Source organism: Choloepus didactylus, chromosome 4 (assembly GCF_015220235.1).
Source record: "Choloepus didactylus isolate mChoDid1 chromosome 4, mChoDid1.pri, whole genome shotgun sequence".
NCBI classification, from domain to species: Eukaryota; Metazoa; Chordata; class Mammalia; order Pilosa; family Megalonychidae; genus Choloepus; species Choloepus didactylus.
In genome coordinates this window covers 122,260,683-122,280,020 of record NC_051310.1, presented here as the reverse complement: position 1 = coordinate 122,280,020, position 19,338 = coordinate 122,260,683, and the positions used below count along the sequence as shown (strand labels likewise).

The 19,338-nt window shown below is 39.7% G+C and overlaps 1 protein-coding gene across 5 annotated transcripts in view; it reads left to right on the top strand.

Annotated features, from left to right (window-relative positions):
* Positions 1–19,338, top strand: part of CGNL1 (cingulin like 1) — a 171,998-nt gene that overhangs the window by 44,022 nt on the left and 108,638 nt on the right. For 4 of the 5 annotated variants that reach the window (XM_037833864.1, XM_037833863.1, XM_037833861.1 and 1 more), the window contains exons 2-4: positions 10,630–12,252; positions 13,036–13,130; positions 15,206–15,311. In XM_037833864.1, coding sequence (XP_037689792.1) covers positions 10,630–12,252; positions 13,036–13,130; positions 15,206–15,311 — 1,824 coding nt within the window. The remainder of the gene's footprint in view (positions 1–10,629; positions 12,253–13,035; positions 13,131–15,205; positions 15,312–19,338) is intronic. The other variant, XM_037833862.1, reaches the window with a different exon arrangement.

Here is a 19,338-nt window from a genome sequence, read left to right as displayed (position 1 = left end):
GCAGGCACACTAGTGGAGCGGGGTGTAGTGGCATGTTTTGGTCCACAGCCACCCAATAACCATGTCTACATGATTGTACTATATACTGTGGAAGGCAGAAAAATGCACACGTGATCCTTGTTCAAGAAAAAGTTCAGGTCTTAGAGACAGAAAAACCTGGCTCTAAATCCCAGTTCGGCCCCCATTCAGGAGCGAGACCTTGGGAGAAAGTAGTTAATCATCAGAGTTTCCTCATCTTTATAGCGGAGACTATAGTACCCTGCCCCCTATGCAGGGGTGCTGGGGTGTTATCAAATGAGATAACATAAGGAAAGAACCTGGCACCAAGGGGGGCCTATGTCTGACTCAGAATCAGTTGAAAAAACTTAAAATTGTAGTTGTTAGGGCAAAACCGATCCACAGTAGAAGCTGGTCCTAAAAAGCCTGTGCTGAGCTGCGTGGAATTGTCTCAGTGTGACGGAACGCCAGAGGGTTTAGGGAAGCTGCTTCGAGTGGGTGAGCTTTGAAGAAAGACCAGAATTTTTGTAGCAGATGGAAAAATGTTGAAAGTAAAGCTCATAAAAAACAGGACTGGTGCACAGGGTCGGAATGGTGCACACTTCTCTTGCTGGGCACCTGCAGAAATGTTCTCTTTCTCTTGGTGGACTGACCTATTTGTGTTCATGCCCATAATGTGAACCTAGAATAAGGTTTGCATTTCAATAGCTTTACGGTACACAGCATTAACCGTAATGTAACTAGGGGACAACCTTGAAAGACTCCACTTGGTTTTGGGAAGTAACTTACTTTTTGGATACTGTGGCTTCTTGTCGCTATATCAGGGATGGTGAGTGAGTTTTATTTTATGTCTGCGTTGATTGAGTGGCAGTGACTGCAGAGGTGAGGAGGATTCTGAAGCCAGATTTGGACTCGGGGAGAATGTGGTCGTAACCTTTTATTGGTATGTCTTGAGTTCAGGCTCCGTACAGGAAACGATAGCACAAATGTTGAGATCTGCGATCTCTAAGACCTTTTCTGTATACACGATAACATGAAGGTATTCATTTATTCATTCAACAAATCCTTATTAAACTCCCGCCCTGCTATAGGCACGGCCACTGTACTTAGAGTCTCAGTTCTCTAGTTTCTTAATTAGTTAAATATTTCAGGATATTGGTGTTAATGCTGTCTGCCTTGTAAGTATTTGAAAACATTTTATGTTTTAAATGTTGAAAGTTTTTTATTTCCAGATTCCTGTTATTCCATTTAGCACACAGTATACAATTTAATCTTCCCAGTTACCTTATGAAGTCATTGTTAGTAATTGGACTTTAGAGATGGGAAAACACTCAGAGAGGTTAAAGAACTTGTCTAGAGCTGGGATTTGAACTGAGTTTGTCTGTTATTTGTACAACTATTTTCCTTTCCTACTATTTTAGGAAATTAGACTTCTTATTTGTTCTTCTTTTCAGCATACTTACTTTGCATCTTCTCAGTTATACTAAAGTGTACATGATTGCCACTGGGGAAAGTCTGGCTTTTGACTAAGCAACAAAGACAAAATCTTGCAATATGAATGGGATTTTTGTGATGTGTGTAAACTCCCATTGTGGTGTAGCTTCTATGGTGCCCTTCTCCACGGCAGCTTTGGTGGACTGCTGGCAATGGTTCAAAGTGTGTGACTGGTTTTAGGTAGTGGTGAGTTCTGGTGGAGGGGATAGGAAAGGTAAAAAGTAGATGCTAAACTGTCATGATGGTAAGAGAAATAAAGAGGAAGAGTGGCTGGAAACTTTAAAGCTATGGGAGAAAAAATTTCTTCAGGATGGGAGTAGGAGATAAAAGAATGAAAATTTGAGCGGTCCAGAGATAAAAATGTGTATGGTAGAGAGCTTAAAAAAATACTTTTTTTTTTTTGTATTTTAGTGTCCACTGTAGATTTACAAAGTAACAGTTTGTATTTGAATTTTTTTTACTCCACTGCTCAAAAAATATTTGCAATTAAATTTGAAAGTATTGAGACTTTCCAATTAAGAATTCTTCCAAACATTTTAAATTTGTGCACCAGTGCAGCTGCAAGCTTTGAACTCAAATGAATCTAATATCACTTAGTTTTTGTTAATTTCTGAAAATTAGTCAGGAAGATACTTAGCAGCATGCTAAAACCGAGAGCTACATTTTTCTAGAAACTTTGGTGTCTTTAAGGGTGTTAAATTGCAGGAAAAGGCTTTATTTTCTTTCAGTTTTCTGTGGCTCCCTAAACATCTGTTTCTAGCTCTTATATTTACGAGAAGAGTGCCACGAGCAAAAAGGCTGTTAGACCTTCTTTCCCTTCTGAAAATGGTGGTGACCTGTGAGTTAGAAATATTTCTCTGCTCTGTCACCTGAGAGTTGTACTCCCTTGCTTAACCTTCAGAATCATTAACTTTTTTTAATGCACTTTTATTGAGATATACTCACACCGCATATAATCTATCCAAGCTGTAAAATCATTGGCTCACAGTATCATCATATAGTTGTGCATTCATCGCCACAGTCAATTTTAGAACATTTTCATTACTCATTAACTTTTAATACCTAAGATAGCTCTGTATTGGTGGGACAGCTATTGGAAAATCATTTAAAGGGGTGAAAAGGGTGAAAAACATTTTTTGTACATTAATTTTTTATTGTTTCAGAAACCATGACAAAATTAAGGTATCAATCACTGAATTTTAAAATGAAAGTTGGAAACATAAAAACACCATATACATATTAAGAAAACCAGTTAAGAAAAGAGAAGTGGAACCACAAAACAAACAAAAGTGGGGCAGCTACTGATGTTACCAGAACCCCATGGGGAAAGGAGGGAGGTGGGCTTCCAGAGGGGATGTGGTGGGTCCTTGTTGGAAGGCTGACTTGGCACCCAGGCTCCAGGGACCCACGGTTCCAGTGACCTCTGATCTTCAGATTTCTAGTTGATTCTCCAAGGTCTCGAACCCTTTATAAAAATAACTTTCCTACAGGCTTTTCTTTTCTTCTTTGCCACCAGTGTTTTTGTACATTTAGGGAGAAGGTACAGAACTCGAGTAAACATTTCATATTTTTTCTAAAAATAGAAAAGTTTTGGTTGTCATTATAAAAGCAATTCATGCTCATTTAAAGAGATTCAGATTGTACTGAACTGTGTAGAGAAGACAGCAACTCTGCTTTCATTTTCAAACCTTAAAGTTTATTTTTGAAATTGTTTTCTCAGGGAGTTCTGAAGACTTGACTGTGTGTATTTCCTTTGAAATCTTAAAAGTGGAGTCAATGTCCACCTTTTCACTATGGAATGCATAGATAGGCAAACAGATAGCTAATTCAAGAGGTGTGGTTTAGTTAAGGCTTCCTATTACTGTCGTATTTGAGAATACATTGAAATCAGTATCTTTTACTAACCTTAGGTTTCCCACACTCCAATTTTCATTTTTCATCTAGTTGGAGTTCTATGGATATTCCCACACAAAATTCATGTGTTCCCACCAATCCTATAAACATTCTGTCTGTTGCTCACAGGTGTTAATTGTCGTGTGTCATCAGACTCGCAGTGGCTTCCATCTGAATGTCTAAATGAGACAGCCACAGGTCCCACTCAGGGGAGGGGACTTTTTGGTCAGTGACTCACTTCTTTTTTTTTTTTTTTTTTTTTTTTTTAATCATCATTTTATTGAGATATATTCACATACCACGCAGTCATACAAAACAAATCGTACTTTCGATTGTTCACAGTACCATTACATAGTTGTACATTCATCACCTAAATCAATCCCTGACACCTTCATTAGCACACACACAAAAATAACAAGAATAATAATTAGAGTGAAAAAGAGCAATTGAAGTAAAAAAGAACACTGGGTACCTTTGTCTGTTTGTTTCCTTCCCCTATTTTTCTACTCATCCATCCATAAACTAGACAAAGTGGAGTGTGGTCCTTATGGCTTTCCCAATCCCATTGTCACCCCTCATAAGCTACATTTTTATACAACTGTCTTCGAGATTCATGGGTTCTGGGTTGTAGTTTGATAGTTTCAGGTATCCACCACCAGCTACCCCAATTCTTTAGAACCTAAAAAGGGTTGTCTAAAGTGTGCGTAAGAGTGCCCACCAGAGTGACCTCTCGGCTCGTTTTGGAATCTCTCTGCCACTGAAGCTTATTTCATTTCCTTTCACATCCCCCTTTTGGTCAAGAAGATGTTCTCCGTCCCACGATGCCGGGTCTACATTCCTCCCCGGGAGTCATATTCCACGTTGCCAGGGAGATTCACTGCCCTGGGTGTCTGATCCCACGTAGGGGGGGAGGGCAGTGATTTCACCTTTCAAGTTGGCTTAGCCAGAGAGAGAGGGCCACATCTGAGCAACAAAGAGGCATTCAGGAGGAGACTCTTAGGCACAAATACAGGGAGGCCTAGCCTCTCCTTTGCAGCAACCGTGTGACTCACTTCTTATATCCTGGAATTAAGCTCAAGACTGAATGGGGCTAGTTAGCTCCTCACTTCTGCTTTAGGTGCTCTTTTAAATGACCTGTACAATAAAGTAGAATTATTCATTACAAGCAACAGATTTCAAGATGTTCTCCCTTGCCAGGCACTGTGCTGGGTGCTTGGGCCAGCCTGGGCCTGGCTGGTGGGGACTGTTATCCTGGGAGGGAGAGGCAAGCCCTGGGGCTTCAGATTGCCCAGCTGCATTTCCTCAGTAGCCATAATGGTCTCTGGAATGGCTGATGAGTCTACTTCCAGGCCTTGGAGGTGCCCCTGGGAATGAGGGTGGAGAAGAGGGGATGTGTGTGGACTAGAATTACGTGACTAATATCTGTGCTCAGCCGATAACATGTGGTGGCCCAGGGAGAGGAAATGTTTCTATCTGGCATATGTTCATGGTTCTTCCAAAGAGCTTAGCTCTTTGTTCTGATTCACAAACACACTCATTGATCTTGCTAACTAAAGCAATTATCATCATTTAGTGGTCTTTTTTCCAGAAGCATTATTTCCACTCCAAAATACCACTTTTATTTGCCAAGTGCCCACAATGTTAAGTCCTGGCAATTGCCCAGCATTTACTGCCAAATTACATAAGCCCTTGGTTGGGCTTGTCTCCGCCTGAGCAAGTGTGTCTGGGGTGTGCATGATGACCCTAATGTCACCTAGTGCCTGAAAATGGAGAACAGCTGTCCTTAAATTCATTAATTAATTCAGTGTTTACACTTTGGGAAGGAAAACCACATTTGCTTAAGGCACTAGTGCCCAGCTGAGAAATGTCATTCCAGGAAAATGTTGGATTGAGGTTTATTGTCAAGGAGATGTAAATTGTGGACATTTCATGAAATTCAAATATGCAGATTAATTTACCAACATAGAGCCAAGACTGTAATAAAACCAAGGTGGCCTTTCTCAAAGATTGAAATATAATTACTGTTGACCTTAATAGCAGCAACTAATGTAAAGGATTAGAAGCCCTAGACAAGAATTTTATTAATAAATATTGGAAAAATATTTTTATCAAAAAGTCTGTGTCAGCATAAGAAAAGAGTATCAGGATATGAAAAAACACCATTGCATTAAATAAATGCCACAGAAAAGGGATCTGTAAATACATTTGCATGTACAGAAGATCATGTATCCAAAAATATTTGCTATAAACTTGAATAAACATAAATGCTTGTAGAGATCCAGAATTTAACACACACACACACACGCACACAGAAAACCTACCAATGCTGTTGGAAAATAAGGGATCAAGACATATTTGGTCACTTTGGTCTTAGCCATTGTGCATTGCTTCATCAGTCGGAGGCATGTCTGTTGTACTTGTCCTTAATACTGAAGTGTTTTACAAATATTATTAGCCTTGTTAAGCTAGAAAAGCTTAAAAGTAGGTGAATTGAACACCTATATTTACTCCTTTTCAAAGTCCCACTAAAAAGATAGTAAATGAATTAAAAATGTTTAGATCTGCAAGGACCAAGAATGGCAGTGGAGACCTTAGCAGAGGAGAGCTAAAGTGAAGAGAGTAGAGGTAATTGAATTATCAGTGTGATAGGAGCTTCAACCTAAAGTGCCAGCAGTATGGAAATGAGGTGATTCATCTGCAGAACTACTGAAAGGCTCAGAAATGGAAGGCATCAGTTACTGTAAGAAGGCAGGAGTGAGAGGCCAAATTCTAGGTAATCAGTTAAGAGCCTTGAGAACTAGAGCAATTAGACCTCCAGGTTCTTCTTTATAACCTGGATGTCTGGAGTCCTACCTGTTCCTGTCCCTGTCCTCAACTCAAGCAGCAACTGCAGGTCTGTTCTCTGGAGAACTTTAACTAGAGTAGTGTTGGGAAGTGGGTGTGGGTGACTGAAATCAGGGGGATTCATTGTGAGCTGGGACTTCCAGTGCTCTTCCCTTGCCCCTGTCCGGTGATGTCAGCAGCCAGGCATTCACAACACTAGCAATGGATTGGAGAATTCTTTTCTCGAGGAAACTGAACAGCACCAGAAAAAATGCCCCCGGATACTGAAATTTATGAGTTCCCCAGTAGAAAGTGTGGCAGCTCTTTTTCCCCATTAATTGAAGCTAACTACTAATGAGTCCTCTCTAAACACAGAGCCTCCAACTGCTTTTGGTACTTCATTCCTAATTAGGACTAGGCAGCATGGATCACCAATCATATGAGAAAAACCTTCGATGTGAAAGATAGGGACCAAACATGAAAGGAAAAAGAAACCTTGAAGAAGGTGGAGATGTTGCAGAAAACTTATGTTTTGAAAAAAGTTACAGTTAACATCCTCAGAGACATGAGAGAAGATATTTCATGTCTGTGCTGGTTTGGATGTATTATGTCCCCGAAACACCATTATCTTTGATGCAGTCTTGTGTAGGCAGGAAATGTATTGGTGTTGATTGCGTTGGAGACTTTTGATTAGATGTTTCTGTGGAGATGTGATCACTCAACTGTGGGTGAGATCTTTCACTGGATAGTGTCCGTGGAGGTGTGGCCCCACCCATTCAGCATGGGCCTTGATTAGTTTACCAGAGCACTATATAAGCTCAGACAGAGGATCAAGCTTGCTACAATCAAGAGGGACACTTGGAAGAATGCACAGGAGCTGAGAGAGGAGCTTCAGCTTAACAGAGACATTTTAGAGATGGCCTTTGAAAGCACACTCTTACTCTGGGGAAGCTAAGAGAGGACAAATGCCCCAAAGAGCAACTAAGAGTGACATTTTTGAGGAGCTGAAGCCTAGGGAGGAACGTCCTGGGAGAAAGCCATTTTGAAAACAGAACTCCAGAGCAGATGCCAGCTACATGCCTTCCCAGTTAACTGAGGTTTTCTGGAGGCCATTGGCCATCCTCCAGTGAAGGTACCCAATTGTTGATGTGTTACCTTGGACACTTTATGGCCTTAAGACTGTAACTGTGTAACCAAATAAACCCCTTTTATAAAAGCTAAACCGTTTTTGGTGTTTTGCATTCTGGCAGCATTAGCAAACTAGAACAATGTGTAAAGTAGGAATAGCATTTATGAAAGAGAAACAACTGGAGAACAAGAAAGAAATTTGGGAAATTATAAATTCAATAGGTTGAAATAAAAAAGCTGAGGATATATCTTTCAAAAACGTCGAACAAAAAAGACAGAGTTGAAAAATATAAGAGAAAAGAAATAAGAACATTAGAAATTTGGTTCAGGTGATTCAACATGACCAATATAGAAGATCCAAAAAACAAGAACAGGAAAAAATGGAGAAAAATTATCAGAGAAATAAAATGAGAAAATTTCAAATAAGTAAAGGCATGAATTTCCAAATCTAAAGGTATCTTAAGTGTCCAAGATGTTAATTTTAAAAACCCACACCCAGGTATATCATTGTGAAATTTCAGAACCCCAGGCATAAAGAAAAGATTCTAAAAGCTTTCAGAGAAAAACAACAACAACAAAAATAACACACAAAGGAAAAGGTATCATAATAGCATAAATTTTTTTTAACAGCATCTTGGAAGCTAGAAGATAATAAAATAATACTTTCAAATATCAGAGGGAAAACTGTGTCTAACCTAGATTCTATACGCAGCTAGACTATCAATCAACAGAAAACAGAATAAAGACATTACCCAAAATAAAAGGACTCAAAAAGTTTACTCCCCTGGTCCTTCTCTTAGAATGCTGTTCAAGGTGTGCTCCATCAGACCAACTGGGTAAATGAAGAAAGATGACACGAAACTCAGGGAACAAGATAGTAGCAGAAAGAAGAAAGCGACTAGGACAGGAGGATGGCAGGCTGCAGGAAGGAGGTCACCAGGGGACAAGATGACCAACTTATCTGTTATTTTGATTATTTGGAAATTAATACTGGTAAGCATATAAGAGAGGTGATGGTGGTTTGTGGAAGGATTTAAGGATAGGTATATAAGAAAACTAGGCAGTAAAAAAAGTAGTCACTTTTTAACTCAAGGAAAGCTAAAAGTTTTTGTAAAAGAAAAGATAATAGTATACAACTTGGCTCTTTAGTGAACAACATTTAAATAATTATAAAAATATAAATGATTGGTTCTTGGTTTTATTTTTGGGTTGTTAGTACAGTGAGAAGTGGAATGTACATATGTTGTATCTACCATAAGAAGAAGTCACTAGCTATGTAAAACTGAGAAGCCAAGAGATTCCAGTTTGGTGTGTTACTTAAGCACTAGAGGAAGCACTAGAAGACGGAGCTGAAATTTACATCTTGTTGCCTCTGGGAAATGTGATCAAGGTTTGGAAATGGGTGGAGTAGAAAGTGCAGGTTTTCATGATGTCTTATTTTACTTTGGGTAATAATTAAATTATTGAAGAATGTTAATAACTTTGATAAAAATGAAAGTAGAGATAATGAAATAATTGAAATTGGGGAGATGACACAAAAAATTGTCCATATATTTGCCCACAAAGGAAACCTTAATACATTTAAAAAAGAAGAAATAGTAGAGAATTCATTTTCTGACCACAATCCAATAAAGTTAGAAATTAACAATATGTACAAACAAAGACGGTCTGAACCCAAACAACCAGAACAACAACAAGAATATTGGCTATGAAAAAATTTCCTCAAAAAACAACTCTTGGGTCAAAGAAGAAATCAAAACCACAAATTGACAAGAATCTAGAAAATAATAATGTAAACATCCCTGTGGCAGAAATTGTTGGCTGCCTTTTCAACAGCTTAAGCTGATATTTTTGGTGCCTTTGTTAGTAGGAGCCCACATAATTCTTGTCTGACACAGTTCCATATCACAATTTATGGGATATAATTAAGGAACAAAACTAAACAATTGAAGCATCCAAGTCAAGAAATTAGAAACAGAACAAGAAAATGAAATAAAGGAAGACGGATGGAAATAATAAAGATGAAACTAGAACTCAGTAAATTAGAAAATTGAAAAAAGAAGTGATTGGTAAATCTAACATCTAGTTCTTTAGGGCAACAACAATTAAGAAAAAATATGTGTATGTACCCACATACATATACACCCACACATACTCTACTAGCTAGCCTAAGCAAGAAAAAGGGGAAGGCACAAATAAACAAAATTAGGTTAAAAGAAGTAGCAGATAGGAAATGAATGATTTACACTTTGCAAAACTCTGCAAATAAATAAAATTGTGGATCAAATAGATGATTTTCTTAGGAAATATACTACCAGATTGACTCCAGAATAGAAAGAACACTTCCAAAGGCCCCTAACAGTGAAAGAAATGAGACAGTTGTTATCTGTGACCAGTTGTGACTGCTCCTGCCGTGTCTCTTTTGCTGCTGGATTTTTCTGGAGTGATAGAAGAGAGTTTCTGGTGAGGGTACCTCAGGCTGTGGGGCAGGGTGGGCCTCCTGCCTGGTGGGCTGTGTTCGGTCATCCGACAAGGGTGCTACCCCAAACAGGTGAAAGGCAACAATTCTTGGCATCATGACACGTCACCAAACAAAAAGCCCAAGCCTTCAGTTTTTTATAGCATTTTTCACATCAATATACTACTTGAACTTTTGTTAAGAAAAAAAGATTGAAAATTATTTGTAATCATTTATTCTCACTGATGGGCTCATGAACAGTTGATTTCTTAAAGTAAGAAAAAAATGTTTTAACGGTATGTACAAATAAATAGTGTTAAAATAGTTACACAAAGTAGGCTAAAAGCATTTTGGCAGGGAAATTAGTATAAGAAAAAAAAAGAGAAAAAATGGTAAGCATCAGAATTCCTTAGCTCTGAAGTATTTTCATGGAAAAATAACTGGTTCTCAAATGCTGTTAACTGGAATATTCTGTTGGTTAAAAAGAAATAGCATAAAGTGTGAGGAAAACCAGCCAAGAGAAAAAAAATGCAGCCAGAATGGCCTGTGCGCTGTTATGCCAAAGGTCAGTGCACCAGTTGTCCACCAGAAGGCCAGGGTCCAAGCCCAGTGTTGACAAACACGACGGTCACGTGGGCTCAGGGGCATCCAGAAAGTGCTGTTTGGATGAGCCAGAGGAAGATGTCATTCGGCTTTTGGTTCTAAAGTGCCCTTGTTGTTCAGAGTGTTGTTTTCTTTGAACTTTGTAGTTTTCTCCTCATAATTGCTGTAATCTTCCTGTAAACAGATGTAATTCTAACTTAATGTCCTCCTTTGACCCCATCTTTTCCTGGTAGCTGGAACAGGGAACCATGGAGCTGTATTTTGGTGAATATCAACACGTACAGCAGGAATACGGTGTCCACTTGAGACTCGCAAGTGATGAAAGCAAAAAATCAAGGCATTCCCAGCACTCGAAGGCAGGCTCCTATGGTGTCAGTATTAGGGTACAGGGCATTGATGGCCACCCATACATAGTCCTGAATAACACGGAGCGGTGTCTAGCAAGCACTTCTTTTTCTGAAAATGGGCCACCATTTCCATCTCCAGTGATAGATAACCTGCCTCTCCATTCCAACAATGGGCCTGTCCTAGAGGAGGACAGTGCCGAAGAATTGCAGTTCCCAGAAAACCCATATGCCCAACCCAGCCCGATAAGAAACCTGAAACCACCCTCTCTCCATGAGGGCAAGAATGGAGTTCTAGAGCGCAAAGAGGGGCCAACGAAGCCATCCCACATGCTGAACTTTCAGAGGCATCCAGAGCTTTTGCAGCCCTACAACCCTGAAAAGAATGAGTTGAACTTACAAAATCACCAAACTCCTCCTGAGGGTAATTGGCTAAAAACATTAACAGCAGAAGGTACCAATGATAAGAAGCCTCGGACTTGCTTTCCCAAACCTAGCAGTTCCCAGCCCACAAGCCCTCCCCTGGAAGACCTGCCCAAATCCAGCGTGACAGCTATTCGCTTATGCAGCTCTGTGGTCATAGATGACCCCAAGAAGCAGACCTCAGTGTGTGTAAATGTTCAGAGCTGCGCCAAGGAAGGGGTGGAGGACGAGGCCCTTTCACATGGCGAGAGATCCCTAACTACCCACAACCCACACATACACCAAGAAACCAAGAAAACCAGGCCAGACGTTCTCCCCTTCCGGAGACAAGATTCAGCGGGACCTGTGCTGGATGGATCCCGGTCACGGAGGTCCTCCTCGTCGTCCACAACTCCCACCTCCGCCAACTCTTTGTACAGATTTTTACTTGACGATCAAGAATGTGCCATCCATGCCGACAATGTGAATCGTCATGAAAATAGAAGGTATATCCCCTTCTTGCCAGGAACTGGGCGGGATATTGATACGGGATCAATTCCTGGTGTGGATCAGTTAATTGAAAAATTTGATCAAAAGCCTGGGCTTCAGAGAAGAGGAAGGTCTGGGAAGCGAAACAGAATCAATCCAGATGATAGGAAAAGGTCCCGAAGTGTGGACAGTGCCTTTCCTTTTGGTCTCGAAGGGAACTCGGAGTATCTAAACGAATTCAGTAGGAATCTGGGCAAGTCAAGTGAACACCTCCTCCGACCTTCCCAAGTGTGCCCACAGAAACCTCTGTCCCAGGAGCCCCGTGGGAAACAAAGCATGGGCCGGACCTTTGCAAAGCTGCACGGAGCAACTCAAGCTGCTCACTGTGCCCACCCCAAGCCTCCCCAGCAGAACAAAGATGGGAGAGCTCAAGAAAACAAAGGTAGTCAGCAAAGTATGATGATACGGGCATCCTCCTTCCCAGCACAGAGTAAAAAGGAGGAAGAAATAAAAACAGCCACTGCTACGGTGATGTTGCAGAATCGGGCACCAGCAACTTTGCCTGATTCTGGTGCCAAGAAAATTTCAGTGAAGACTTTTCCTTCCACCGCAAATACTCAGGTAATACTAGTGTGATTCTTTTTTCTTTTCTTCTTTTTCCTTCTAAGAGATCTAAATGATGTGCTCTTGCTGTAGGAGGCTATAGGAATACACATCCTTGATCTTGAACCAGTAATTGTGCATCTCATTTTTTTAGAGCTTTTCTTTAAGGAGTACGTCCTACTGCCAAGTATATGGTTTCCAAGGTTAACTCAAGTACAGCTAGATTCCCAGTAGTCTTGTCTATAAAGTAATTTGTCAGGTACTAGAGAGACCTGATTTTTCAATTTCTATGTGTGTGAAATCTGACAGTATGCAGAATTTGTTTCCACACGGAGGTTCATTGCTTAGGTTGTGTAGCTGTATTCATTTTCCTTATTTAATTGAATGAGTAGGTTAATTTCAGGCTGACAAATTAGATTAATCCTAAAGTGATGAAATTTAAGTGGTATGTTTAGTATACTGGTAGTAACAATAAAAAATAATGATAATGATAAAAATGATAATACTATTGGGAAGTGCCAGGTACTGTGTATTATATATTACAGGTTTGCACCAACCCTATGAAGGTACCTTTTAGGTATTTTCTCACGAATTTACAGGTGAGAAAATTGAGGAGAGGAAAGTTAAGTAACTTGCCCAAGGTTACATAGCTAGTAAGTGGTGGAGCTAGTTGTAATTAGGGTCCTTAGCTCAGGAATCATTTTTGGAAAGTAGGAATGTGTTCGGTAGCCTCTGCTTCAGAGTTTTGCATTCTTCCTAGAAATGTAATCCTGTGCTCTAATAACGGACATTCTCTTCCAGGCCACGCCAGATCTGTTAAAAGGCCAACAAGAGCTCACTCAACAAACCAATGAGGAGACAGCCAAGCAGATACTTTACAATTACCTCAAAGAAGGGTTAGTGATTTTCCTAAGGAGCAAAGCATTATAATCTCCGGTGGTGGTCTTAACTTCCTTTTCTGAGGTTTTGTTTTTTGCCCTCCTTTCCAGTCCTGTGTGTTATTTTCCATAACAGCATTTACATTTGGGGAGTGGTGGAGTTGGGGCCTGGGAGGGGAGAGTAGGGAAGGTGTCATACTTTAAAATTAAAATGAATATATTTTTAAATGACCCTTTTCTGTTTCAAAAACAAATCCATCAACAGGAACAATGTCTGTTATTCAATTTTGAATTGAGGCTGCCATTACCTTGATTTCTTCCATGCACCCGGTATTAATCAACCTTTCATTATTAGAAGTTACAAATAAAACATGCACACACCCAAAGCTAACATTGGCCTGAAGCCCCTGCTTTTTTTTTTTTTTTTTAATCTTCATTTTATTGAGATATATTCACATACCACGCAGTCATACAAAACAAATCGTACTTTCGATTGTTCACAGTACCATTACATAGTTGTACATTCATCACCTAAATCAATCCCTGACACCTTCATTAGCACACACACAAAAATAACAAGAATAATAATTAGAGTGAAAAAGAGCAATTGAAGTAAAAAAGAACACTGGGTACCTTTGTCTGTTTGTTTCCTTCCCCTATTTTTCTACTCATCCATCCATAAGCTAGACAAAGTAGAGTGTGGTCCTTATGGCTTTCCCAATCCCATTGTCACCCCTCATAAGCTACATTTTTATACAACTGTCTTCGAGATTCATGGGTTCTGGGTTGTAGTTTGATAGTTTCAGGTATCCACCACCAGCTACCCCAATTCTTTAGAACCTAAAAAGGGTTGTCTAAAGTGTGCGTAAGAGTGCCCACCAGAATGACCTCTCGGCTCCTTTTGGAATCTCTCTGCCACTGAAGCTTATTTCATTTCCTTTCACATCCCCCTTTTTGAAGCCCCTGCTTTTATTATTTTTAAAGCGTGTGTGAATCATTTAAAAGCAGTACTTTCCATACATAGGAGATTTGAGTTTGAGTAATCTGGTTTTTGTGCTTACTTAGATACTAACTGCTATGGAACTCTAGGTAAGGAATTTGAAGTTTCTATTTCAGTTCTCTCATCAGATAGGATTAAAAAGAAAATAAGCTTTACAGCTTGACATTACTGAAAGTTACTTGGCAAATACTCAGTAATATCCAAACACTTTATACATATATATATGATGAGGGGCCTTTTGTATATTAAAAAAAAAAAAAAAGGAATGAAAGAGTCTTTTAGCTAAACTAATTATTTTTATCTCCCCGTCAAAGGGTAGATTAAGGTAGAACAGCTTTTGATTTTTAAAATTCTTTCTTAAATTCCTTTTTCTTTCTTTCTTTCTTTTTTTTTTTTTGCTCATGGTTTATTGAGATACTGGTGAGATAAGGTGTAGCTTGAGGTGCCTATTTAAAAAAACTTATTTTTAAATCATTTCTCCCCCCACTGGCCAGGTTGGTGTGTTAGAAGGTGCAGTAGAAGTTGATGAAACCTTATCTGATCATTACCTATGGAAGTCTAGACAAAGGGTGCTGTGTTGACAGTCTTGGCTTAGGGAATTTCTTTTTTTAAAGATAGGCTAAATAAGTTAGATTCACTCTAGATTATTCTTAGTGTAAGATTTAAAAGTAAAACAAGGGCATGTGTGTGTGTGTGTGAGAGAGAGAGAGAGAGAGAGAGAGAGAGAGAGAACTTTCTAGTTGGAATGAATGATAAGTCACTTGAATCAAACAACAAATCACTAAATTTTCATTAGATGTTTTCTCCAAACTTATTTAAAATGCAGTTATGTCTCTTTCATATATTTGGAAATGGGAACCCTTGATCCAAATTGAGTGGTAACATATAACAATTTATTTGAAGAAAAATATGCCATCCATCCTGCTATTTTCACCACACTGGTTTTGTTTGTGACCTTAATTGACTCATGCCTCTTGCAATTTATCTTCTTAAAGGGCTTGTTGTATGTGTGTCATGGCATATAAAACATTTCTCCCAGTTGGAGACCAATGGTTGTAATCCTCATTGTTTCTTTCTGCTGCCTCTTTTCCAGAAGCACCGATAATGAGGATGCTACTAAAAGGAAGGTCAACCTTGTCTTCGAGAAAATCCAGACTTTAAAGTCTCGAGCAGCAGGGAGCACACAAGGAAATAATCAAGTAAATTGAAGTTTTGTATTTTGCAGAGAGCATTAATTGCTGTTTCCCCAGTCGGTACATTTATTTATAGCAGTAAGTGAGAAGTTTCATAAGTAGTGAGCATGTATTTAAGGTATTAAATATTTAATTTTGTTTAAGGTAGAGGACCATGTTTTAAGCATTATTAGTTTGCACCCTGCCTTTTCTCAGAAAGGTATTAAGGCATTTTATATTAAAAAATATGTAAACTATAACAGGATGAAATACATAGGTGGTGAAGTTTGGAAAGGGAAAATAAGCATAGAAAAAATGGGTAGAGAAAACCGTATTATCATAGACACATTTAGAGGGTATATGTGAACAGGCTTGGACCCACGCTCTGGAACTTCAGGTTGAAAGAAAATAGGGAATAGAGACTTGTGGAACCAACCAGCATTGTGCAGGGAAAAGGAAGAAATGGGGTGGTACCAAATTCTTTTATGAAAACTCCCTGTTTAGTTTATGGTACCAAATTCAAGTTGGGAGTTAGAGATTTTTTTTTTTCTTAAAGAAGGAGGCATCCCATATTTGAGGGACATATACTATATGCCAGTATATGCCTGAAAGGAAGCCAGCTAAAAACTTGGCCCTCAATCACTTTTTGTTAGGATCCATTTCTTGCTTGTGTGACTTCCCTTTCCCCTCCGAGGGGAAGCTCTGCATGAGAAGGAAAGAAAAAATACCAAAAGGCAAGTGGCAGGAAGTTTGTCTATAGCTTCTTTTTAACTTTGGAAACCTGTATAGAAGTTATTTTTAAACATCAATTACCCTTTTTATTCTAGTGCTTAGTATTCCACTAGCATTCTACTAACCCGCGATTGTTTTAGTTTCCTAGGCTGCTCAAGAAAATCCCATGAAATGGGTTGGGTTAAACAGTGGGAATTTATTTGCTTATGGTTGGGAGATTAAGAGAAAGTTCAAATCAAGGCATCATCAAGGTGATGCTTTCTTTCAGAAGACTGGCATTCTGGGGCTGTTTGTTGGTGATCCTTGGTCCTTAGCTTGTCACATGGCAATGCCTGTGGTAGCCTCTTCTGGCCTCTGTCTTCTCTTCTGGGTTCTGTTGGTTTCAGCTTTGGGCTTGCCCCTCTGTGGCTTTCTCTCTCTGTCTGAGTTTCATTCTGCTTTTAAAGGACTTGAGTAATAGGATTAAGACTTATCCTGATTGGGCTGGGCCATACCTTAACTGAAGTAACCTCATCAAAATGTCCTATTTACGAAGGGTTCATACCCACAGGAATGGATTGGATTTAAGAACATGTTTTTCTGGTACATACAGCTTCAAACCACTATATATATATATTTGTTTATTTTATATAACATGTATATATGTATATGTGTGTGTGTGTATGTTTGTTTATTTTAACTCTTCCCACCATGGAATCTTTAAATCATCCACCTTGCTTATAGGCAGACCTCAGGAGCTCTATATGGTTCTTAAAATGAGTTCAGTGTTATTTTTCTAAAACTCACAAATCTAAATTATCATAGTGATTCTTGCTTTTTCATATACCTGCATGTTCTTAGGGGAAATGCATCCTTTGTCTTTGATGTTAAGATTGCTATTGTGGGGAGTCGGGCAAGATGGCGGCATAGAGAGGAGTGGAAGCTAAGTAGTCCCCCTGGAACAACTACAAAAAACCAGAAACAACTAGTAAATAATCCAGAATAACTGCAGGGGGACAAACAAGACCATCCACTCATCATACACCAACCTGAATTGGGAGGAATGCCCGAGAACACAGCATAAAATCTGTAAGTAAAACCTGCGGAACCAGGTCGGGAGACCCCCTCCCCCATAGCCAGAGCTGCGGAGCCGCTGGTGCCACAGAGAAGCTCTCTCCCAGCAAGCGAATACAGCTCAGCTGAGCTCCAACTGGGGTTTTAAGTAGCGAGTGTGAACTGCTCACTACAGGTACGCAGCCCCAAAAAACAGACAGAGGCTTTGGGTGATGACTGACCTGGGAGAGCCGGAGGGTTGCCTTGGACTGGGTCTGAAGGGGACTATCTGTTTCCTTTTTGGCTCAGTGGAGAAAGCCCCAGTCATTTTCAGTTTCCAGGGCTGTGACTCTGGGAAGGGTGGAGACACCACAAGCAGAGAGCAAGACCATTGAAATGCTAATGATCTCCACCTGGGGGGTCTGTCTTCTCTAGGAGGAAAGGGGTGGGGCCCTTTCCATTCAGAACCAGACCCCAGAGCCTGGGGGAACACGGCCATACCTCCTCACACCAGACAAGAATTATAGGCTAACAGGCGTCACCTGCTGGGCAGAAAAGCACAGTGACCTGAGGCATCAAAGGGTGGAGCAATTTTCTAAGACACACCCACAGGGAAACCAGATACTGAATATTTCTTCCCTCTGGGACCTGAGCCTGTTCTGGTCTGAGAAAACCCGATTTGGATAACCAAGGAAACCATGCCTAGACAACAGAAAATTACAACCTACACTAAGAAAAACAAAGTTATGGCCCAGTCAAAGGAACAAACGTACACTTCAACTGAGATACAGGAATTTAAACAACTAATGCTAAATCAATTCAAAAAGTTTAGAGAAGATATTGCAAAAGAGATAGAGGCTGTAAAGGAAGCACTGGACATGTATATGGCAGAAATCAAAAGTTCAAAAAACCTGCTAGTAGAATCTATGGAAATGAAAGGCACAACACGAGATGAAAGACACAATGGAAACATACAACAGCAGATCTCAAGAGGCAGAAGAAAACACTCAGGAACTGGAGAACAAAACACTTGAAAGCCTACATGCAAAGGAGCAGATGGAGAAAAGAATGAAAAAATATGAGCAATGTCTCCGGGAACTCAAGGATGAAACAAAGTACAATAATGTACGTATCATTGGTGTCGCAGAAGGAGAAGAGAAGGGAAAGGGGGCAGAAGCAATAATAGAGGAAATAATTAATGAAAACTTCCCATCTCTTATGAAAGACATAAAATTACAGATCCAAGAAGCGCAGCGTACTCCAAACAGAAGAGATATGAAGAGGCCTACGCCAAGACACTTAATAATCAGATTATCAAATGTCGAAGACAAAGAGAGAATCCTGAAAGCAGCAAGAGAAAAGCAATCCATTACATATAAAGGAAGCTTCATAAGACTATGTGCGGATCTCTCAGCAGAAACCATGGAGGCAAGAAGGAAGTGGTGTGATATATTTAAGATACTGAAAGAGAAAAACCACCAACCAAGAATCCTGTATCCAGCAAAGCTGTCCTTCAAATATGAGGGAGAGCTCAAAATATTTTCTGACAAACAGGCAATGAGAGACTTTGTGAACAAGACACCTGCCCTACAGGAAATACTAAAGGGAGCACTACAGGGTGATAGAAGACAGGAGTGTGTGGTTTGGAACACAATTTTGGGAGATGGTAGCACAACAATGTAAGTACACTGAACAAAGGTAACTATGAATATGGTTGAGAGAGAAAGATGGGGAGCATGTGAGACACCACAAGAAAGGAGGAAAGATAATGACTGGGACTGTGTAACTTGGTGAAATCTAGAGTATTTAACAATTGTGATAAAATGTACAAATATGTTCTTCTACGAGGGAGAACAAGCAAATGTCAACCTTGCAAGGTGTTAAAAATGGGGAGGCATTGGGGGAGGGATGCAATCAGCATAAACTAGAGACTGTAACTAATAGAATCATTGTATTCTGCTTCCTTTAATGTGACAAAGGTGATATACCAAGGTGAATGCAGATAAGAGCGGGGGATAGGGGAGGCATGTTAGACACTTGACATTGGTGGTATTGTCTGATTCTTTATTCTACTTTGATTTAAGGTTATTTTTCCTTTTGCTGCTTCCTAGCTGTCATTTTTTTTTGTTTCCTCTTTCTTTTGCCTCTCTACCTTCTTTGACTCTCCCTCCTGCCTTGTGGAAGAAATGTAGATGCTCTTGCTTAGTATGAGCAGAATGTTCAATTAGGATGAACTTAAATGTTTGGAAATGAACAGGGGTGTTGGTAGCAAGATGTGAGAATAACTAAC